At 41.4% G+C, this 25,544-nt stretch overlaps 1 protein-coding gene across 2 annotated transcripts in view; it reads right to left on the bottom strand.

Moving 5' to 3' along the window:
* The window catches only part of LOC126259652 (neural proliferation differentiation and control protein 1), a 1,177,794-nt gene that overhangs the window by 419,424 nt on the left and 732,826 nt on the right, over window positions 1–25,544 (bottom strand). For both annotated transcript variants that reach the window (XM_049956584.1, XM_049956583.1), the window contains exon 3: window positions 11,038–11,274. In XM_049956584.1, the coding sequence (XP_049812541.1) occupies window positions 11,038–11,274 (237 nt within the window). The remainder of the gene's footprint in view (window positions 1–11,037; window positions 11,275–25,544) is intronic.

Here is a 25,544-nt window from a genome sequence, read left to right as displayed (position 1 = left end):
CTAACTTTTGGAGGTGTTTGGCTATGCGGTATGTTGGGGCTTTCTTGAAGTTGATAACAGGTCTCATTGGCATTCCGTCTTTATGTACTTTCGGTTGACTGCGGAGTGTTGGTGCTTGTGGGTTTTTCTGTGTTAAGTAGTATTTCTGTTTGTCTGTGAGTGTGTGTTCAATGTTTTTCAGTGTTCGTTTCACATTTGCCTGGAATCGTGTAGTTGGATCTGACTTCAGTTTTTGTATTGCGTTGGTGTTTATGTATTCCTTGGTTTTTGTGATGTATTGCTCTTTATCCATGAGTATTGTTACATTTCCCTTGTCTGCTCTTGTTATTAATACGTTGTTGTTTGTTAACTTTTGTTTTAACCTTTTCATAGTAGCTGCTTCTGTTTGGTTGTTCTTATTGTGTGTCTGCTGTGTTTGTTTTATTATGCCTTTTATTTCTTCTTTTACTAGTTCTCTTGTCAGTCCTATGTTTATTTCAAAATTATTTTGTTGTTCTTCACGTGTAAGGATGTGTTCGGTTTCTACTATGAGATTTTCTATGTATTGATTGTTCACTTTGCTATTGGTGCAGTGTTTCAAACTTTTTTCCAAGAGCATTTTTTCGTTTTCGTGTAGTTCTGTCTCTGTTAGGTTAACTAAGCGTGGATGGAATGTGTGTTGGTGTTCATGTGGTTTCACATTTAAAATGCAAATGTATTTTTGCGTCTTTTTCACTGTTAGCTTCATTATCTTGTGTTTATGTTTGTTTTGTAAATGTTTCATTGCTATGTATGTGTTGTGCTCAGTTTTTTCTACTAGTGCCATGAAAACTGCGGCGTTTCCTACGTTTTTTGCCAATTCTAGATGAGTCTCATAGAGCATCATGTTTAGGAGCTGTTTTTTCGAATAGAGCATCTTAATTTCATGTAGTAACCAATATCGTTCTGCAAATGATTTCGACTTTTGTGCCACTGTAGAACTGTTTTTAACCTTTACATTAATGTAACTTGGAATTAAATCGTTCTTTTTGCATGTTCTGTTGAATTTTATATGCTGTATCGTCTTATGGAGTCTCAGATGTATTTTCTTGAACCTGTTGTACATGTTGACAGGGAATGCTTGACATAGCTGTATTGACATATTCAACGTTTTGTGGTCCTGTCCTCCTCAGTTGCGCGTAATACTACGGTATATTGATAATTTTCACTTATGGACCGTCTGACAGCAACTGAATAAAACACAATTTTAGTGCCATACGCGTTTCGCCTTTATTTTCTGCGAGGCATCATCAGTGGCCTGGAATATGTACATATGTTAGCTATTTTATTTACATTTTTGTCACTGTGCCTATAGATTATAAACAGTTCTGTGTGGTTGGTATTTCCTATTAAGTTGTAATGTTTTGAAGTGTACTTACAGGTTGCGTAGACAGTTTCTTACATATTACGCTCCTGTTGCATTTTTGGTGTTGTTCTTCTTCCTATGAGCGCCAATTTGCTGTTTTTTTTTGCTGTTTTTTCCGCATTCCACAGCACTATGCACTGAGCGCTTGTTTTAATGCAATGTTTTGGTTTCTGTTGCCGACTGTCAAATGTTTTTGCCAAAGATCGAATATTACTGCCAAACTTATGAGTGTAACTGTTGAAGTATCTGTGGTCTGTTCGTGTATGCATTTGTGTGTGCGTGTGTGTGTGTGTGTGTGTGTGTGTGTGTGTGTTTTGGTGTCGTATTAATTTAATATAATTTATTTTATTGTATTTATTTATTTATTTTTGTTTTTGTCCTATGTATGTGTGTGTGCGTGTTTTGGTGTAATATATATTTTTTTGTGCTGTGGTCACAAACATGTGATAAATGAACAAACACACATCAACACAGGCTCCCTACTACACTTAATAAAGGAAATGATAACATAATATATATAACACCATAATACACACAAACACACACACACACACACACACACGCACACATACAAAGCCCCCTCAAAAAAAAAAAAATACATAACCCCAAAATACAGACAAGACACACACACAGCACAAAAAAATATATATTACACCAAAACATGCACACACACATACATAGGACAAAAACAAAAATAAATAAATAAATACAATAAAATAAATTATATTAAATTAATACGACACCAAAACACACACACACACACACACACACACACACACACACACAAATGCATACACGAACAGACCACAGATACTTCAACAGTTACACTCATAAGTTTGGCAGTAATATTCGATCTTTGGCAAAAACATTTGACAGTCGGCAACAGAAACCAAAACATTGCATTAAAACAAGCGCTCAGTGCATAGTGCTGTGGAATGCGGAAAAAACAGCAAAAAAAACAGCAAATTGGCGCTCATAGGAAGAAGAACAACACCAAAAATGCAACAGGAGCGTAATATGTAAGAAACTGTCTACGCAACCTGTAAGTACACTTCAAAACATTACAACTTAATAGGAAATACCAACCACACAGAACTGTTTATAATCTATAGGCACAGTGACAAAAATGTAAATAAAATAGCTAACATATGTACATATTCCAGGCCACTGATGATGCCTTGCAGAAAATAAAGGCGAAACGCGTATGGCACTAAAATTGTGTTTTATTCAGTTGCTGTCAGACGGTCCATAAGTGAAAATTATCAATATACCGTAGTATTACGCGCAACTGAGGAGGACAGGACCACAAAACGTTGAAGATGTCAATACAGCTATGTCAAGCATTCCCTGTCAACATGTACAACAGGTTCAAGAAAATACATCTGAGACTCCATAAGACGATACAGCATATAAAATTCAACAGAACATGTAAAAAGAACGATTTAATTCCAAGTTACATTAATGTAAAGGTTAAAAACAGTTCTACAGTGGCACAAAAGTCGAAATCATTTGCAGAACGATATTGGTTACTACATGAAATTAAGATGCTCTATTCGAAAAAACAGCTCCTAAACATGATGCTCTATGAGACTCATCTAGAATTGGCAAAAAACGTAGGAAACGCCGCAGTTTTCATGGCACTAGTAGAAAAAACTGAGCACAACACATACATAGCAATGAAACATTTACAAAACAAACATAAACACAAGATAATGAAGCTAACAGTGAAAAAGACGCAAAAATACATTTGCATTTTAAATGTGAAACCACATGAACACCAACACACATTCCATCCACGCTTAGTTAACCTAACAGAGACAGAACTACACGAAAACGAAAAAATGCTCTTGGAAAAAAGTTTGAAACACTGCACCAATAGCAAAGTGAACAATCAATACATAGAAAATCTCATAGTAGAAACCGAACACATCCTTACACGTGAAGAACAACAAAATAATTGTGAAATAAACATAGGACTGACAAGAGAACTAGTAAAAGAAGAAATAAAAGGCATAATAAAACAAACACAGCAGACACACAATAAGAACAACCAAACAGAAGCAGCTACTATGAAAAGGTTAAAACAAAAGTTAACAAACAACAACGTATTAATAACAAGAGCAGACAAGGGAAATGTAACAATACTCATGGATAAAGAGCAATACATCACAAAAACCAAGGAATACATAAACACCAACGCAATACAAAAACTGAAGTCAGATCCAACTACACGATTCCAGGCAAATGTGAAACGAACACTGAAAAACATTGAACACACACTCACAGACAAACAGAAATACTACTTAACACAGAAAAACCCACAAGCACCAACACTCCGCAGTCAACCGAAAGTACATAAAGACGGAATGCCAATGAGACCTGTTATCAACTTCAAGAAAGCCCCAACATACCGCATAGCCAAACACCTCCAAAAGTTAGTTACAAAACACTATAAAGTAGAAAACAACAGAACAGTGATAAACACAGGAAACATAATAGAAAACATACAGAACATACAGGTACCACACACAGCATCACTGATTTCATTCGATATAGAAAATATGTATACCTCTATCCCTATCACAGAAACAATAGAAATCATAGAACAAAATCTCTCATCCCACAGCAACCTCATCACAGACGCAATAAAAGAAATAACAGATATGCTCAGACTGACAACTGAACAAAACTACTTTCAGTTTGAGGAAGAGTATTATCTACAAACTGATGGACTGCCCATGGGATCCCCAATATCAGGAACACTAGCAAACATTTTCATCAGTCACCTTGAAAATCAGATATTTGATAAGATAACCACAAATGAAAGTTTCAAAATCATATATTGGTACAGATACATGGATGACATTATTTGTCTGGTAGACGAGCCAAGTGAAAAAATAGATGAGCTCCATTCAGAAATAAACAAAGCTCATAAGAACATAAAATTCACACTTGAAAAAGAAAAAGAAAATCAAATAAATTTTCTTGACATTTCAATTAAAAAAGAAAATGGAAAACATACATTTAACATATTTAGAAAACCAACAGCCACGGACACAATAATACATTCCACATCCAACCACCCCCAAAGCCAGAAACTTGCAGCACTAAGACACATGTTACATAGATTAAACAGAATCCCACTCAGCAAGAGAAACTATGAACAAGAAATGAACACGATCATACAAATAGCTAGGAACAACGGATATGACACACATGTGGTACACAGGCTCAATCAAAAAATAAAAACACAAATAAAAAACAAACACAACATTTCCACAATACAAAAGAATTCACAAGCTGAAAACTTACAAACACACTCAACAAACACACACAATGACAACACCACACAGAAAAGAACCAGATGGTACACCATGACCTACACACATAAACTAACACACAGAGTTGCAAACATCCTGAAGAGACAGGGCTTCAAAATAGCATATAAGTCTGGGCAAACCCTTCAATCACACCTAAGCCAGCCAACTACCAAGAGGGACAAATTCCAACAATCAGGAATATATAAACTTGAATGTCAAAGTTGTGATGCAGTATACATAGGCATGACATGCAGGAATTTTGAAACAAGATACAAAGAACATATCAGATGTTGGAAATATGAAACAAACCATTCCACATTTGCAGAGCATTTAAAACACTACAACCATCATCCTACAAACATGGAACAAGAAATGAAAATAATGAGAATAAGCAACCATGACAAACATCTTATACAAATGCAAGAAAACTTCCACATCCAGAAAGCCATAGCAGAAAACAAACATGTGATAAATGAACAAACACACATCAACACAGGCTCCCTACTACACTTAATAAAGGAAATGATAACATAATATATATAACACCATAATACACACAAACACACACACACACACACGCACACATACAAAGCCCCCTCAAAAAAAAAAAAAATACATAACACCCAAATACAGACAAGACACACACACAGCACAAAAAAATATATATTACACCAAAACACGCACACACACATACATAGGACAAAAACAAAAATAAATAAATAAATACAATAAAATAAATTATATTAAATTAATACGACACCAAAACACACACACACGCAGACACACACGCACACACACACACACGCACACACAAATGCATACACGAACAGACCACAGATACTTCAACAGTTACACTCATAAGTTTGGCAGTAATATTCGATCTTTGGCAAAAACATTTGACAGTCGGCAACAGAAACCAAAACATTGCATTAAAACAAGCGCTCAGTGCATAGTGCTGTGGAATGCGGAAAAAACAGCAAAAAAAACAGGAAATTGGCGCTCATAGGAAGAAGAACAACACCAAAAATGCAACAGGAGCGTAATATGTAAGAAACTGTCTACGCAACCTGTAAGTACACTTCAAAACATTACAACTTAATAGGAAATACCAACCACACAGAACTGTTTATAATCTATAGGCACAGTGACAAAAATGTAAATAAAATAGCTAACATATGTACATATTCCAGGCCACTGATGATGCCTTGCAGAAAATAAAGGCGAAACGCGTATGGCACTAAAATTGTGTTTTATTCAGTTGCTGTCAGACGGTCCATAAGTGAAAATTATCAATATACCGTAGTATTACGCGCAACTGAGGAGGACAGGACCACAAAACGTTGAAGATGGTCTAAACAAGGGCGATGTACTTGAGGACAATATTGTGGAAATGGAAGAGGATGTAGATGAAATGGGAGATACGATACTGCGTGAAGAGTTTGACAGAACACTGAAAGACCTGAGTCGAAACAAGGCCCCCGGAGTAGAAAACATTCCATTGGAACTACTGACGGCCTTGGGAGAGCCAGTCCTGGCAAAACTCTACCATCTGGTGAGCAAGATGTATGAAACAGGCGAAATACCCTCAGACTTCAAGAAGAATATAATAATTCCAATCCCAAAGAAAGCAGGTGTTGACAGATGTGAGAATTACCGAACAATCAGTTTAATAAGCCACAGCTGCAAAATACTAACACGAATTCTTTACAGACGAATGGAAAAACTAGTAGAAGCCGACCTCGGGGAAGATCAAATTGGGTTCCGTAGAAATACTGGAACACGTGAGGCAATACTGACCTTACGACTTATCTTAGAAGAAAGATTAAGGAAAGGCAAACCTACGTTTCTAGCATTTGTGGACTTAGAGAAAGCTTTTGACAATGTTGACTGGAATACTCTCTTTCAAATTCTAAAGGTGGCAGGGGTAAAATACAGGGAGCGAAAGGCTATTTACAATTTGTACAGAAACCAGATGGCAGTTATAAGAGTCGAGGGACATGAAAGGGAAGCAGCGGTTGGGAAGGGAGTAAAAAAATGGTTCAAATGGCTCTGAGCACTATGGGACTCAACTGCTTTGGTCATAAGTCCCCTAGAACTTAGAACTACTTAAACCTAACCAACCTAAGGACAGCACACAACACCCAGCCATCACGAGGCAGAGAAAATCCCTGACCCCGCCGGGAATCGAACCCGGGAACCCGGGCGTGGGAAGCGAGAACGCTACCGCACGACCACGAGATGCGGGCGGGGGAAGGGAGTAAGACAGGGTTGTAGCCTCTCCCCGATGTTATTAAAAAAAAAAAAAATGGTTCAAATGGCTCTGAGCACTATGGGACTCAACTGCTGAGGTCATTAGTCCCCTAGAACTTAGAACTAGTTAAACCTAACTAACCTAAGGACATCACACACATCCATGCCCGAGGCAGGATTCGAACCTGCGACCGTAGCGGTCTCGCGGTTCCACACTGCAGCGCCAGAACCGCGCGGCCACTTCGGCCGGCCGATGTTATTCAATCTGTATATTGAGCAAGCAGTAAAGGAAACAAAAGAAAAATTCGGAGTAGGTATTAAAATCCATGGAGAAGAAATAAAAACTTTGAGGTTCGCCGATGACATTGTAATTCTGTCAGAGACAGCAAAGGACTTGGAAGAGCAGTTGAACGGAATGGATGGTGTCTTGAAGGGAGGATATAAGATGAACATCAACAAAAGCAAAACGAGGATAATGGAATGTAGTCGAATTAAGTCGGGTGATGTTGAGGGTATTAGATTAGGAAATGAGACACTTAAAGTAGTAAAGGAGTTTTGCTATTTGGGGAGCAAAATAACTGATGATGGTCGAAGTATAGAGGATATAAAATGTAGACTGGCAATGGCAAGGAAAGCGTTTCTGAAGAAGAAAAATTTGTTAACATCGAGTATAGATTTAAGTGTCAGGAAGTCATTTCTGAAAGTATTTGTATCAAGTGTAGCCATGTATGGAAGTGAAACATGGAGGTAAATAGTTTGGGCAAGAAGAGAAGCCGGCCGAAGTGGCCGTGCGGTTAAAGGCGCTGCAGTCTGGAACCGCAAGACCGCTACGGTCGCAGGTTCGAATCCTGCCTCGGGCATGGATGTTTGTGATGTCCTTAGGTTAGTTAGGTTTAACTAGTTCTAAGTTCTAGGGGACTAATGACCTCAGCAGTTGAGTCCCATAGTGCTCAGAGCCATTTGAACCAAGAAGAGAATCGAAGCTTTCGAAATGTGGTGCTACAGAAGAATGCTGAAGATTAGATGGGTAGATCACATAACTAATGAGGAGGTACTGAATAGGATTGGGGAGAAGAGGAGTTTGTGGCACAACTTGACCAGAAGAAGGGATCGGTTGGTAGGACATGTTCTGAGGCATCAAGGGATCACCAATTAAAGAAAACAGTAGAGAACTTCTTGAAAGACTAAAAAACTGGTGCGGAGAAAACGAACTGACGATACCAGCCCACAAAGCAATTTGTATGAACTAAAAGGAACATTATCAAGAACGAGAAATCCCACAGTCAGAATAAATGACCAACCTATGAAAAGAATAGAAGTATGTAGGTACCTTGGAATTAACATCGACGAAAAGCAAAACTTTCATGCACATGTGGAAATCGTCTGCCAGAGAGACATTCAAATGCTAAATAAAATGGCAACAATTGACCAAAGAAGTTTTCAGTTGCCACTAAGGCCAATAAGTACATATCAAAACGTAATCTTCTTACTTGCTATTGTGAGCCCATAGAGTCAGAAACGTAAGGACAGCACATCTTCTACGGCGAGCACACTCCTGTGTCTGATAGGCGCGTATAGAACGACACCGACTGAGGCGCTGCTGGTAATATTAAGCTTGCTACCAATAGACCTACCAGTAACAACGAGTGACGCACAATAGTGGTTCAAAAAACGCGAGCATGATAAGGTAAAGGAGACACTGGGCACAAGAGCCGTATCGAATAAGGAAATAAATGCATGCATCGATAGATAAAGGCAAGAAATCTGGATTAGGGTAGAAACAGGTAGGAGAACCTGCCAGTTCCTTCCTAACATAAAAGAAAGAGCAAGAATGACATACTTCCTTCCAACTAAGGGAGCTACAGACTGCCTCCTGGGACATGGTCCGTATCCCAGTGCACCACAAGCACTTATGGATGTGGAGCACTCGACACTCCAGATCACATCATCTGGGAACGCATTTGGAAATGCAACCGTCTATAGCATAATAAGGAATGAGAAACTGTGGCATAAGCTGAAATAGCTCACAGCTGAGGTATCAGGTTATGAACTGCAAACCTACATGGCTGAAAGACACCAAGAACAGGCCCTACATCGTGATAACGAGACGCGCCACGGCAGAACACCCACCTACAACAATCTTCTGGAAGCAGTGAGGAGACGAGCCTCTGGGAGGACCAGGAAGGACTTCCTGAGACTCTGACAGCCATCTCCCAGTCTCTACACCTTGGGTGGCGCTGCAGCGCAGCCCCCTGAATCCGGAGTTGCACCTCATAGCGCCAGGGGCTAACCATCCAGACAAATGAGAGATCCAGCTTGGTTCTAATACCAATTACAGTAGTGGAGTGTAGCGTTGTGTAGTGTAGTGCTGTTTTCAAATGGTTCAAATGGCCCTAAGCACTTTGGGATTTCACATCTGAGGTCAGAAGTCCCCAAGACTTAGAACTACTTAAACCTAACTAACCTAAAGACATCACGTACATCCATGCCCGAGGCAGGATTCGAACCAGCGAGCGTAGCAGCAGCGCGGTTCCGGACTGAAGCGCCTAGAACCGCTCGTTCACAGCGGCCGGCCGTAGTGCTGTGCAGTGTAGTATAAATTTCCTTTACTTCACGTCTATGGTCCCAAATTTTTTGTCGTCAGACTACCGGTTTCGGTCTATAATGACCATCTTCAGATCTGTTTTATAGTACACGTGACATAAAGGAAATTTAATCTATATTTGAGTCACTGTTCAGTTTGCGACCATGTCGCAGCTTGTGAAGAGAGTGCATTGCAAAGGTGTTGTAGCTGAATAGTCCATAATTATAAATTACAAAGTTTGTGATCTGCCAATGCCGCATAGTGTAATAAACCAGCATTGTGTGGCTTCTGGATTTCGGAAGAGCAGATATCTGTGTGCCACATGGCCAAATGGTAGTATGCAGACTTTTTACTTAGTCGTTATTGTTTTTATTGGTTCAAATGGCTCTGAGCACTATGGGACTTAACATCTATGGTCATCAGTCCCCTAGAACTTAGAACTACTTAAACCTAACTAACCTAAGGACAGCACACAACAACCAGCCGTCACGAGGCAGAGAAAATCCCTGACCCCGCCGGGAATCGAACCCGGGCGTGGGAAGCGAGAACGCTACCGCACGACCACGAGATGCAGGCTATTGTTTTTATTGTTTTAATGTGATTATTCTAGGTAGATTGCCCCCCCCCCCCATTAAATAGCATAATGCTTAGTTATTACTAACATATTTGAAATCATGTTAAAGTATTATGTGCTTTATGCATGCCAATTCATGTGCAAGGTTCGGTCTGTTCTTTTATGTAGATAACAGACTAAAAGAAACTTCCTGGGAGATTAAAACTGTGTGCCCGACCGAGACTCGAACTCGGGACCTTTGCCTTCGCGGGCAAGTGCTCTACCAACTGAGCTACCGAAGCACGACTCACGCCCGGTACTCACAGCTTTACTTCTGCCAGTACCTCGTCTCCTACCTTCCAAACTTTACAGAAGCTCTCCTGCGAACCTTGCAGAACTAGCACTCCTGAAAGAAAGGATACTGCGGAGACATGGCTTAGCCACAGCCTGGGGGATGTTTCCAGAATGGAAGCTGTGAGGACCGGACGTGAGTCGTGCTTCGGTAGCTCAGATGGTAGAGCACTTGCCCGCGAAAGGCAAAGGTCCCGAGTTCGAGTCTCGGTCGGGCACACAGTTTTAATCTGCCAGGAAGTTTCATATTAGCGCACACTCCGCTGCAGAGTGAAAATCTCATTCTAGACTAAAAGAAAATAGTAAATAAATAATAATATCGAGAGCCAGCATGCATTTAAATGCGCAGTCAAGAATTATTAAACTCGTCTGAAATAGTACTGTACCCTTCGGGAGACGGCTGGCACTCGTGTAAGACCTGCAGAGTCACGTGCTGTGACGTACGCGCCAAGGCCATGTTCCCTCCGTGGGCCTCTTAGGTTCGGCTGTGGTGTCAAGTCGCAGCTTGTTACTGCGCACACACCTCGCGGTCCCTACCGTGTATTCTAGTAACCTTGTCTAGCGTAGCAGCACGTAGTATACGGGGGGTACTGACCGGCAGCGAGACTGGTGGCGTAGTAGCCGGGATCGGCGGGCCGCAGCGCGAACCTGGAGGGTGGCGCCTCCGGGAAGCGGTAGGTGAACTGCTGCTTCTGGCGCTCCTTCTCCTGCTGCTGCATCAGCAGAGCCTCCTGCCGCTGCTGCTGCTGGAGGCGCGCCGTCTCGGCCGCCATCTGCTTCAGCTTCTCCAGGCTCACCAGCCGGTCGATCTCGCTCTCCTCGGGAAGCACGTCTGCAACACCACACACACTCGTCACGCACCCAGTCGCACACAACCGTATAGCTGTGTTGTTTGAAAATTCATTAACCCGCATACGGTCTTCACAGAACAATTTTTCAGCTTCACATACTCTTATTTAGCAATATTTATTGACACAACGCGTTTCGGCAGCGTACTGACATCATCAGGTGCTTTACAGTTACATACAGTTTTATTTTCAACTACAGATTCATGTGAAATCTGATAAGGTGTATTTGCTGCATGTGGCGAAATTTGTCCACGTCGAGAAAGATTTAATTACTTTAGTGTACACCACTAAGTATGCTGTATCTTCAAAAATCTCAGTGAAGTCTTGATGCACATTTTTGCTGAACCTATCCTTGCCTGTCACAAAGAACAGAACAAACACAACACCATCACTTTCAGTTAAAATCACATACAATCATTTTTATGGTAATGAAATCACATGCTTTGGAACCTGCTAGAGAAATCTTTCTGAGACCATTACCGCTGAGTGGCATCAGATATTAGCTGGTGCCCGGCTCCCTCTCCCATTGGCCGTTATCAAAATTAGTGTCTAACTTTACTTTAGAATGAACAAAAATTCTTTGGTCGTTTTTATTTTAAAAGTGACAAAAGATATATGATGTTTAGTTGTAGTATTGGTAGGGGTTTTATTAAACAAAGAACTAATGAGTCAGTGAGAGAATTGGCACTGATTACTTCTATCAACCTTTTATTACAGAATGATGAAGCACTTCTCAGTGTATCCCAAGTGTTATTACAACTCATTCTCAGAATGAAAGTTGACTCTCCAAACACTTGTCACAGAAACATGCTTCCTCTTTCTCTGCCTCGTGATGACTGGGTGTTGTGTGATGTCCTTAGGTTAGTTAGGTTTAAGTAGTTCTAAGTTCTAGGGGACTGCTGTCCATAGATGTTACGTCCCATAGTGCTCAGAGCCATTTGAACCATTTTTTTGCTTCCTGTGCAGTACAGTACTTGCTTCACCACACTCTGCACCCCATGCTGCCAATTCCTTCTGTCTGATCATTGTGATTATTATAATTATTATTATTATTACTATTATTATTATTATTATTATTATACTGAGTTGAGCCTACAGCAACGTAGCAGCCGTTACATAGATACTCTTCTACAGCGCTGCCCAATTGTTCGTTTATCTGTGACGAAGTGAACAATGAATCACTATCAGGTCCATTGCGGGAACTACCTACAATTCGGTGAAGGTATTTCTCATGTGACATTTAAGCATATATGTCTCAATTTTACTGTCGTAAATGTATGGTAGGAAATACAGAATATGTGTGTAGCGAGTCGATTATGCGAGAAAGATGTTGTTCAGACATTCGTTTCACAAGCTGTAACCTCCACGGCAATGAGTGACGTGTCAATGCTACTTGGAAAAGTTGTAAGTATTGGTAAGTGAAACACAAAAGACCCCTTTTTTTACCTCTCGGAAAATTTCATTTTACCTATTGTTGTTGTTGTTGTGGTCTTCAGTCCTGAGACTGGTTTGATGCAGCTCTCCAAGCTACTCTATCCTGTGCAAGCTTCTTCATCTCCCAGTACCTACTGCAACCTACATCCTTCTGAATCTGCTTAGTGTATTCATCTCTTGGTCTCCCTCTACGATTTTTACCCTCCACGCTGCCCTCCAATGCTAAATTTGTGATCCCTTGATGCCTCAGGACATATCCTACCAACCGATCCCTTCTTCTAGTCAAGTTGTGCCACAAACTTCTCTTCTCCCCAATCCTATTCAATACCTCCTCATTAGTTACGTGATCTATCCACCTTATCTTCAGCATTCTTCTGTAGCACCACATTTCGAAAGCTTCTATTCTCTTCTTGTCCAAACTGGTTATCGTCCATGTTTCACTTCCATACATGGCTACACTCCATACAAATACTTTCAGAAACGACTTCCTGACACTTAAATCTATACTCGATGTTAACAAATTTCTCTTCTTCAGAAACGATTTCCTTGCCATTGCCAGTCTACATTTTATATCCTCTCTACTTCGACTATCATCAGTTATTTTACTCCCTAAGTAGCAAAACTTCTTTACTACATTAAGTGTCTCATTTCCTAATCTAATCCCCTCAGCATCACCCGATTTAATTTGACTACATTCCATTATCCTCGCTTTGCTTTTGTTGATGTTCATCTTATATCCTCCTTTCAAGACACTGTCCATTCCGTTCAACTGCTCTTCCAAGTCCTTTGCTGTCTCTGACATAATTACAATGTCATCGGCGAACCTCAAAGTTTTTACTTCTTCTCCATGAATTTTAATACCTACTCCGAATTTTTCTTTTGTTTCCTTTACTGCTTGCACAATATACAGATTGAATAACATCGGGGAGAGGCTACAACCCTGTCTCACTCCTTTCCCAACCACTGCTTCCCTTTCATGCCCCTCGACTCTTATAACTGCCATCTGGTTTCTGTACAAATTGTAAATAGCCTTTCGCTCCCTGTATTTCACCCCTGCCACCTTTAGAATTTGAAAGAGAGTATTCCAATTAACGTTGTCAAAAGCTTTCTCTAAGTCTACAAATGCTAGAAACGTAGGTTTGCCTTTTCTTAATCTTTCTTCTAAGATAAGTCGTAAGGTTAGTATTGCCTCACGTGTTCCAACATTTCTACGGAATCCAAACTGATCTTCCCCGAGGTCCGCTTCTACCAGTTTTTCCATTCGTCTGTAAAGAATTCGCGTTAGTATTTTGCATCTGTGACTTATTAAACTGATAGTTCGGTAATTCTCACATCTGTCAACACCTGCTTTCTTTGGGATTGGAATTATTATATTCTTCTTGAAGTCTGTGGGTATTTCGCCTGTCTCATACATCTTGCTCACCAGATGGTAGAGTTTTGTCATGACTGGTTCTCCCAAGGCCATCAGTAGTTCTAATGGAATGTTGTCTACTCCCGGGGCCTTGTTTCGACTCAGGTCTTTCAGTGCTCTGTCAAACTCTTCACGCAGTATCTTATCTCCCATTTCATCTTCATCTACATCCTCTTCCATTTCCATAATATTGTCCTCAAGTACATCGCCCTCTATATACTCCTTCCACCTTTCTGCTTTCCCTTCTTTGCTTAGAACTGGGTTGCCATCTGAGCTCTTGATATTCATACAAGTGGTTCTCTTCTCTCCAAAGGTCTCTCTCATTTTCCTGTAGGCAGTATTTATCTTACCCCTAGTGAGACAAGCCTCTACATCCTTACATTTGTCCTCTAGCCATCCCTGCTTAGCCATTTTGCACTTCCTGTCGATCTCATTTTTGAGACGTTTGTATTCCTTTTTGCCTGCTTCATTTACTGCATTTTTATATTTTCTCCTTTCATCAGTTAAATTCAATATTTCTTCTGTTACCCAAGGATTTCTATTAGCCCTCGTCTTTTTACCTACTTGATCCTCTGCTGCCTTCACTACTTCATCCCTCAGAGCTACCCATTCTTCTTCTACTGTATTTCTTTCCCTCATTCCTGTCAATTGTTCCCTTATGCTCTTCCTGAAACTCTCTACAACCTCTGGTTTTTTCAGTTTATCCAGGTCCCATCTCCTTAAATTCCCACCTCTTTGCAGTTTCTTCAGTTTCAATCTGCAGTTCATAACCAATAGATTGTGGTCAGAATCCACATCTGCCCCTGGAAATGTCTTACAATTTAAAACCTGGTTCCTAAATCTCTGTCTTACCATCATATAATCTATCTGATACCTTTCTTCCAGGTATACAACCTTCTTTTATGATTCTTGAACCAAGTGTTAGCTATGATTAAGTTATGCTCTGTGCAAAATTCTACAAGGCGGCTTCCTCTTTCATTTCTTCCCCCCAATCCATATTCACCTACTATGTTTCCTTCTCTTCCTTTTCCTACTGACGAATTCCAGTCACCCATGACTATTAAATTTTCGTCTCCCTTCACTACCTGAATAATTTCTTTTATCTAGTCATACATTTCATCAATTTCTTCATCATCTGCAGAGCTAGTTGGCATATAAACTTGTACTACTGTAGTAGGCATGGGCTTTGTGTCTATCTTGGCCACAATAATGCGTTCACTATGCTGTTTGTAGCAGCTAACCCGCACTCCTATTTTTTTATTCATTATTAAACCTACTCCTGCATTACCCCTATTTGATTTTGTATTTATAACCCTGTAATCACCTGACCAAAAGTCTTGCTCCTCCTGCCACCGAACTTCACTAATTCCCACTATATCCAACTTTAACCTATCCATTTCCCTTTTTAAATTTTCTAACCTACCTGCCCGATTAAGGGATCTGACATTCCACGCTCCGATCCGTAGAATGCCAGTTTTCTTTCTCCTGATAACGACGTCCTCTTGAGTAGTCCCCGCCCGGAGATCCGAATGGGGGACTATTTTACCTCCGGAATATTTTACCCAAGAGGACGCCATCATCATTTAATCATACAGTAAAGCTGCATGTCCTCGGGAAAATTTACGGCTGTAGTTTCCCCTTGCTTTCAGCCGTTCGCAGTACCAGCACATCAAGGCCGTTTTGGTTAATGTTACAAGGCCGGATCAGTCAATCATCCAGACTGTTGCCCCTGCAACTACTGAAAAGGCTGCTGCCCCTTTACCTATTACGGGTGTAATTACCCCCAGGTTGGGAACGACTGTACTATAGGTTGTTAATATTCGTAATCACGAGAACAATGGCATTGTGGACGGCATACTGTAGCTGGTCATAAAACTGTGACAATATAGTTTTCGTAGATGGCAGTAACCCATAATTATTAACAAAACACCAGAAATCCTGGTAGAGAGCAAATTAAAACCTCAGAGCGTTTACAATTCAACTGGTCAGTAAGCAATAAATTAACGCCGAACATAGACAAAACAAATAACTTTAATTACAGTTTTAAGGAGGAAAATAAATGTTTCATATTAAATCTCGATTATAGTTCCACAGATTGTATAACGAAGGCGTGTAAACATTGTGGGCCACCAAAAACTGTCGAATGCCTCTGACTTGTCTATTAGTAATGCTATTACGTATTTAATTTCTGTTGCGTTTACTATTCGAGTAGCCTCATTAACCGCTTCATGTACGGATGTACCAGGTGATGAAAAAGATCTCGAAAATTGTCACAGTCATGAAGCATAGACACAGAAAAGTTACAAAGCACATGAAATATTATAAAATTTTTGTTACCATTTGAAATGCGGCTGCCTAGATTTTGGCAGACTCGTTTCATTAGATGGAAGATCAATACGCCAATTCCTTCTGAAAGAGTAGGAGCTTGTATGAATAACGAAATTACTGGTATCTGTAAGTAGACGGAATTCTTATCCCGCCTTTTATGATCTTAATAGATAGCAACAGAAATCAGTAAACAACCTTGAGAATTCCGCCACTTGTACTGGATTAAAAGAAAGCGGGAGAGATCCTTCGTTCTGTAGGTAGACAGAAATATTGTTAGCCAGAGAAGTCAAGCGGTTTTAGTTGAATAGCACAGGTTGGTAAATGTCACGTGGGATAGGGTGGATATTCAAAAGTCTGGTGCGCTGCGGGGAGCATGGACACCCGTGGTTACGAAAGAAACAGGTCTCTCTCTCTCGAGATCGGTCCAGCAGCGTTGTGAATTCAGGGTGCTAGAATGTGAGGCTAAATAGCTGCAGTTAACGATTTGCTTGTCTTTTCCGGATGACAGTTGGTCAAACTAGGCTATTATGTTATTTTTCTTCTTGTTGCGATTTTAAGATGCGATCATAAGATGGGTCTTTGTGATTATTTGCACGTGTGGTTAGGAGACTTTTGTGATGGGTTGTGGTATCACTCAGGGTAGTACGGTGTTGTGCTTTCCGTATGTTCGTTTGAATAATGTTCATGTAACATTTAGATGACTTGCGGTCTTAATTTTTGCATTTTTTAACCGATCTGTATTTGTTTATTGTTTCCATGTACTGCTAATGAGTGTTCGCACGGCCTTAAATTAACCCACTGTGTACCATTTCATATTAATCATACCAATAAAGTTCTTTAACTTTTTCAATGAGGTGTGGAAGTAATTTTTCATATTTAACTATTTCCTCTTTGTGATTGCCTACACGTGCCACTAGACAACATCCTATGTCATTTACGTCGAGTACGTCCTGTACGATGTTCTCTGATTAATTAAAGTGAATCAAACCGACATCTAAATTCCAGAATGCCCGTGAAAGGCAAAGGTCCCGAGTTTGAGTCTCGTTCCGGCACACAGTTTTAATCTGCCAGAAAGTTTCAGTTTGATATCTAAATTGTTTCCCTTTTCTTTGTGAATGATTTCTAAACAAATTCTAAGACAAAGAAAAAAGACGAGTCTCTCCACGAAGGAATTACCCTGGGATAGATAGCTGCGATGTACGTTTACAGACAAATAAATCGTCACAATTCAGAAAAATTGGATGATTTATTCAACACAAAAAACTTCATAAATTGAGCAAGTCACTATCTACCTTTGCCCATTATTCAAGTAGCCGGCCGCTGTGACCGAGCGGTTCTAGGCGCTACAGTCTGGAACCGCGCGACCGCTACGGCTGCAGGTTCGAATCATGCCTCTGGTATGGATGTGTGTGATGTCCTTAGGTTAGTTAGGTTTAAGTAGTTCTAGGGGACTGATGACCTCAGATGCTAAGTCCCATAGTGCTCAGAGCCATTTGAACCATTATTCAAGTAGTTATTCGCCTTGGCATTGACTGATAGAGTTGTTGGATGTCTTGAGGGATGAAGTGCCAAATTCTATCAAACTGGCGTATTACATCGTCAAAACCCCGAGCTGACTGCGGAACCCTACCCATAATACTCCAACGTCATCAATCGGGGAGAGATCCGGCCACCTTGTTAGCCAAGACAGAGTTTTGGAAGCACGAAGAGAAGCAGTAGAAATTACCGCCGTGAGCGGGTGGGCGTTATCTTGCTGAAATGTAAGCCGAGGATGGCTTCCATGAATGGCAACGAAATAGGGCGTAGAGTATCGTTGACGTACCGCTGTGCTGTTAGGGGCCGTGGATGACAACCAAAGGGTCCTGCTATGAAATGAAATTGCAAGCCAGATCGTCACTCCTGGTTATTGTGTCGTACGGCGGGCGACTGCCGTGTTGGTATCCCACCAGTGTCCGGGGCTTCTTCAGATACGTCTTCGTCGGCCATCCGGCCTCAGCTCGGAGCGGCACTCTTCACTGAAGGCAAGTCTACTCCAGTCATTGAGATTACAGGCCGAATGTGCTCAACACCACTGCAAACAGGCTTGTTGGTGTACAGAGGTCACTGAAGCACCGGCAGCACGTTGGATCGATGACTGTGTTCAGCCATGTTCAGCCATGTTTCAACCATTCCTATGAACATAGTCGAATAGTGACATCATTCCTATTCATACGTTGAGCTCGTCGCCCGCTACTCCAATCGGCTTCTGTGAGCTCAGCTACACCTGCCTCTATCAAATGCTGGCATCTGCATATATTACCAGAATGACATTTTCACTCTGCAGCGGAGTGTGCGCTGATATGAAACTTTCTGGCAGATTAAAACTGTGTGCCGGACCGAGACAGCCGGCCGCGGTGGTCTAGCGGTTATGGCGCTGCAGTCCGGAACCGCGGGACTGCTACGGTCGCAGGTTCGAATCCTGCCTCGGGCATGGGTGTGTGTGATGTCCTTAGGTTAGTTAGGTTTAAGTAGTTCTAAGTTCTAAGGGACTTATGACCTAAGATGTTGAGTCCCATAGTGCTCAGAGCCATTTGAACCATTTGAACCGGACCGAGACAGAGTGAAACTCTCATCCTGGAAACATGCCCTAGGCTGTGGCTAAGCCATGTCTCCGCAATATCCTTTCTTTCAGGAGTGCTAGTTATGCGTGGTTCGCAGGAGAGCTTCTGTAAAGTTTGGAAAGTAGGAGACGACGTACTGGCAGAAGTAAAGCTGTGAGGATGGGGCGTGGGTCGTGCTTGGACAGCTCAGATGGTAGAGCACTTGCCCGCGAAAGGCAAAGGTCCCGAGTTCGAGTCTCGGACCGGCACACAGTTTTAATCTACCAGGAAGTTTCATCTGCACATATTGTTCACGCGGCTGCCTGTGAGGCATAGCTACTGTCCAACCGAGTAGACGGTAGGAAATTTTCAAAGGCTTTAGGCCCTCGTACTGACATGTCCCCAGTTTATTATCCTTGCCAGCTGCACGGTGAAACTGCGCTATAGCGTCACAGATTCATCCATCGGTCGCCAAAGTTTCCTATTTGCATTTACCGTCGATGCCTGTTTGAACATCAATTTGAGACCAATTTGCATAACTTCTTCGTGGTGCATCGTTTCTTTCTGTTTTTTTTCTTTTTATGTGTCTTTTGACAAAGCTACTGCTGTAAATACTTGGAAATTTAAAACTAGTTACGAAATGGAAGTGTTAAATTAACTATTTATGAATTAACGATTTAGGGAAATATGAAGGTAGGAAAGAATTCAGATTTACAAAATGCTTCCCCCGATGCTGTCCAGGAAGACGCAGAGCCTCTCGCTCCTGGACGGCCACCGTCCAATCTACTACTATTCGCCATCCGTGGGCGAGGACTTCGGCAGTACGTCAAGACTCTCGCCCTCCTACTTCAAGGTGACGTTCTGTTTTTCATCTGCGCTAGACGGCTGAGTCCGCTGTCCTCCATTTCCACTTTTTTCTTATAATTTAATATTTCTGTCTGGTGAACAATTGTCTTCCTCGACACTCTGGTGGCCATACATTTAGTCTTTACTCTATGTTGGCCTAGCTTCGCCTATTCCGCTGTCATCTGATCTGCTACAACAACAACTACTACTGTGTAGCTCATTAGTATTGCCTGTGGAGTCTTTCGCCACCTGTGTTCGTTGCTGCCAGCACTCTCGTTACTATTTAAATAGTACTCTAAATATTCTGTCTCCTCAGTGGTTGCGATCGGTCCACAAGATTGGTCTCGGTGATTGCGTCACCCAATCGTGCGAGTCACGGTACAGAAGTATATATTTTGGGGTGGTCCTCTCTGCACGAGCACAATCAGCGTCGTAGCCGAGGTCTACATACCGACAATGCATGCGGTATGGCCCGTGACCACTTAAGATATGAACCATGGCCCCGCTGGGACTGACATTTCATCCTCAACCGCTCCGTTATGCTGGGGAAGAGAATATAAACCGTAAGGACTCTTTTGCAGTTGTCCCAGTCTTTTTTCCATGACTTCCCTCTGCAGTGTTTAATCTCTCTCAAGGTATGTATTTCCTCTCCTAACAAGGGAACCTCCCCATCACACCCCCCTCAGATTTAGTTATAACTTGGCACAGTGGATAGGCCTTGATAAACTGAACACAGATCAATTGAGAAAACAGGAAGAAGTTGTGTGGAACTGTGAAAAAATAAGCAAAATATACAAACTGAGTAGTCCATGGGCTACATAGGCAACATCAAGGAGAACTTGAGCTCAGGAGCGCCGTGGTCCCGTGGTAGCGTCAGCAGCTGCAGAAGGAGAGGTCCTTGGTTCAAGTCTTCCCACGAGTGAAAATTTTACTTTCTTTATTTTTGCATAGTTATTATCTGTCCGTTCGTTCATTGACGTCTCTGTTCACTGTAATAAGTTTAGTATCTGTGTTTTGCGACCGCAACGCAAAACCGTGCGATTAGTAGACGAAAGGATGTGCCTCTCCAATCGGAACCGAAAACATTTGATCGCAAGGTCATAGGTCAACCGATTCCTCCACAGGAAAACACATCTGATATATTCTATACGACACTGGTGACGGCATGTGCGTCACATGACAGGAATATGTTGTCGACCCACCTAACTTGTACACTTGGCGAATGGATAAAAAGATTCTTCTACCTTGCCCGATTTATGTTTTCTTGTGGATGTGATAATCACTCCCAAAAAAGTGATGAAAACATAAGAGTTTGTCACATAAACTGAAAATAAAAAAATAAAGTTTTTACTCGATGGAAGATTTGAACCAAGGACCTTTCGTTCCGCAGCTGCTCACATTACCACGAGACCACGGCGCTCCCGCGTTCCCAGTGTCCTTGATGTTGCCTACCTTCCCATGAACTACTCAGTTTGTATATTTTGCTTATTTTTTCACAGTTCCACACAACTTCTTCCTGATTTCTCAATTGATCTGTGTTCAGTTTTTCAAGGCCTATCCACTGTGCCAACTTATAACTAAATCTGAGGGGGGTGCGATGGGGAGGTTCCCTTGTAAGATGTCTCTCAATGTGTCTGGTCAGTCCGTTTTCAGACAATATGCTGCCGCGCTATACTTGATAGCTATGTCTATTAGGTATATGCAATGCACCAAACACAGTTCCTCTACTGAAGTACTGCCGAAAGCCTCCGACAGCCGCAGGATCGTACTCCTCTATTCGCGTATTACCACCATGCTGTTAGCCTTGGTGCAGAGTCGATGTGCCCACACGCTGGCAGCAACAGATATTGTAGACTCGAAGAGAGCGCGTGGGGGTGGTACCTTCTCGTTACACTCCGACTTCAGGCCTACCTGTTCTCCAGACCTAAACCCCATCTAGCCCGTCTGGGATGCGCTCGGTCGGCGTATCTCTGCACGTTTTCAAACCCCTAGGACACTTCAGGAGCTCCGACAGACACTGGTGCAAGAATGGGAGGCTATACCCCAGCAGCTGCTCGACCACCTGATCCAGGGTATGCCAACCCGTTGTGCGGCCTGTGTACGTGTGCATGGTGATCATACCCCATATTGATGTCGGGGTACATGCGCAGGAAACAGTGGCGTTTTGTAGTACATGTGTTTCGGTAAGGTTTTTTCAACTTATCACCAATACCGTGGACTTACACATCTGTGTCGTGTTCGTTCCCTACGTGCCTATGCTATTAGCGTCAGTTTTATGTAGTGCCACGTTGTGTGGCACCACATTCTGCAATTACCCTTAATTTATGAGCATTAGTGTAGTTTACTTGTAGGATTCCCTTGCAAATTCTCTTTCAATGTACCGCAGAGGGCTTTATTCGCCGCAATCGTGAGTCTCTTTCTAGCACAGTAATTGCTCATGGTGTACAGTACGGCTGTCGGTTTTGCTTCAAACTACTCTCTCGGCTTGGCTGCTGTCTTACGAAGGAGGTCGCCAGCATGTGCGACTGCTGCTGCTGCACCACCGCCTCCTTTCAGTAGTCTTGGGAAGGGCTCATGTGGTTTATAATTGTCATTAACACCAATTTGTAAAAGAAATAAAAAATAACTCACTAACTGGTCACCTGAATCTTAGTCATTGAACTTTAACTGTGTGTGGAATTTGCTCAAACTGCAAGAAATCTCAAACATAACCACTTTACAAATAATTATGTCAATGTCAGTAATAAACCATGTTTAGCCTAATGGATACTGAAATAGTGAGGTTTGGAAGCAGTGCCGGGTTAAGCCAGTGCAGGGCCTGTAGCAAATGCTAAGAAGAGACTCTTGGTTTCTTCAGCCCTCAAAGTTTAGGATATAAGATAAAACAGCACTTAACTTAGGTCACAATACGAGATGTACATTTTCTTGGGTGACTGTAATCATACAAAAATTTAAAACATAAAATCTTTTCGCACCATGAGAAATTATAAACGCTACCTTAGCACTCACATTTTTATAGCAAATTTACTTCATGAAATTTGCGCAAAATAATGAAACAATAAATAAATAAGATAATGAATGATTGAAATGATACATTCAAGGATGAGCAATTAAATTTAAGAAAATAATTATATTCAAAACCAAATTAAACGAATAAAAATATAGACAACAATAATTCTGATAACAATGTAAAAAAAGTATCGTTTTGTACGTATTGAAGATGCGGCCTCTAGCTTATGAGCGATAGCCATTATGCTACGGAGCTACTGGGTAAACTCACGTTATTTTTAATGGTTTAATGTTGCACGAGACATTATTTTCACCACATTTTCAGAAACGAGGGCCGGCCACGGTGGATGGCTGCACGATGTGGCACTCATTGTTACAGCACTGTATGGTTGATTTCAAAACGTCTGTTCTGCACCTCGTAGCTCAGCGGGAAATATATATTTACTGTATTCGGAATTACATGAACTGTAACGATAACAACTTATTATCCCATTAAACTCCGATAATTTGTACGTACAGTGTTATATGCGTTCACATAGAACCTACTCGGTTTTTTAACTTTGTAGAATATATAAGCAAAACAAATAAGCTTACCTTATTTTTCGGTGCTTCTAATTTTCCTGCCACCAATTTCACAGTCACTAGAAAACATTATATTTCAGTCTCTTACTACCTTCTGCTGTTATTAAATAGCAGTACTGTGTGTTATTAGTCCACAGCGACCGGCAAAGAAATGACACAAAAGAAACGCAGGAGCCGTGAAACTACAACACGTTATACGACAATAGTTGACCAACAGGAAAGCAACCTCCACTATAGACGGCCTGAATCAAAAATATTGAAAGAAAAGTAAATACACTGTGAAGGAAGGATCGACTGTAACAGTAGAGTCACAAAAGTAAATACGGTAACCATTGGTAAACAATAGAGCCCCATTGTAATTGATCGGATTATTACGACTAGCTCGGACAATTTTACAGAAATCCCCTGAACGTTTTGCGCTGACACATAACATATGGTGTGGTCAGCGCTCACTTTCGGAAACTAGCTAAAACTGCTACTGCTCACTGTATATTTGGACACCACTGTCTTTCCGATGGACTGTAGGTGGAATAACGTTTACACATAACTGGACAGATTTCTTTACACAGAAGTGCGGGTCCCCCTAATACACAAGGCCCGCAGCATTTACTAAGCTATGGCACGTGGCTAATCAGACACTAATAAGAAGCGTTAATTAAGTGCAACAGTATAGCATAACAAATTGTTAAGTCTTATTGATAGAAACGCTCCTGATCTTAAACCTCATAAGGTTTGTCACAGCTATTCCCTCGCACACGCTTCCCACAGTTATTAAAAGTAAGCGACACTGCACCTGTACTTGTAATGGTACATTCTTATCTCTCTCGCTATTGATTTTTTCCTTTCATTAAAGCTTTTAACTTTATTTCTTTATTTATGCATAAGTTAGAACAACTTTAAAGTATGCATGTTAGCTGGAAATTGTTTCAGCTAGTGTTTGACTGATAATGTATCGAAGTCTGATTCACAACACAAATATTTATTACTTTTTTATTTTAACAAACTCTAGACGGTGAACACAAAACAAAGTCCTAATGCACTACTGGTTATTTCTCCATGTATGAGTAAATGCACCACTGTTCCACCAGTACTGTTGCCGACTTTTTACCAGTTATTCCATTGACTCCTGGTACATTAATTGTTTTTGTTGGTCACGTTCTTCTTGTGCAAATCACACCCATTTGTTTTCGACCAAAATAGTAGCATAAAGTTCCGTTTGTGTCACCTGGTGAATGCTCAGGTTAACTGGTAAACCCACACACCGTATGAACATTATTCAGTTACGCTACCACAGACGGCGCAGGTATCGATTCAAAATACATTTCGCAGCCGTACTCTCACTACCAGACGCAACATGATTTACTGAGACGTTACAGGTTCAGTGGTGACACTTCAGCAAACAGGCCCACAAATCGACCCCTGCGGGCAGCCCTTAGTGATCTCTCATCACATTGTGATCCTCTGCTCGCTGCTCGGCGACTCTGTACCTGTAGTTGTCGAGACTACTACTGTATAGGACCGATGGCAGCTGTAGATCCTAAAGGCGTACAGACACGACCGGCCACCATAAATGTCTCTGCGGTATCAATTAGTAATGCCATTGCTAACTTATTTTCTGTTCTGTTTGCTATTCGAATACGATGATTAACTGTTTTATCTATCACAAAGACGTCGTTCCTAAATCTTACCCTGTGAATTTAGAAGGCAAATCGGTCGTTGATATTTGGGTCCTGACGGAAAAATAATTGTATTTGCCACTTTCTAAGCTGTAGGCACATTTACCAGCCGGAGGACGTCTTTACAAAATTTCTTAAGATAACGGGTGATTTGCTGTGCGACCTGCTGTAACACTTATGAGTGATTTACAGCAGTATCGGGAGCCTCTCTCTTTAGCCTTTTAATGGCTTTCTCTCGTGCAAAGGGGCGGACAAAGGTGTCCGACATGTATTGTGTTTCGAGCTATGTTCGTAATTGCATGTGTTCAGGTTAATAAGTCTTGTGATCGTCGTCAGAGAGAAGCTTATACAGCAGAAATTCTACTCTGTGCCTCCATTCCTGAGTCCTT

The sequence above is a fragment of the Schistocerca nitens genome, chromosome 5 (assembly GCF_023898315.1).
Source record: "Schistocerca nitens isolate TAMUIC-IGC-003100 chromosome 5, iqSchNite1.1, whole genome shotgun sequence".
Taxonomy (NCBI): domain Eukaryota; kingdom Metazoa; phylum Arthropoda; class Insecta; order Orthoptera; family Acrididae; genus Schistocerca; species Schistocerca nitens.
This window is presented reverse-complemented; position numbering and strand designations above follow the sequence as displayed.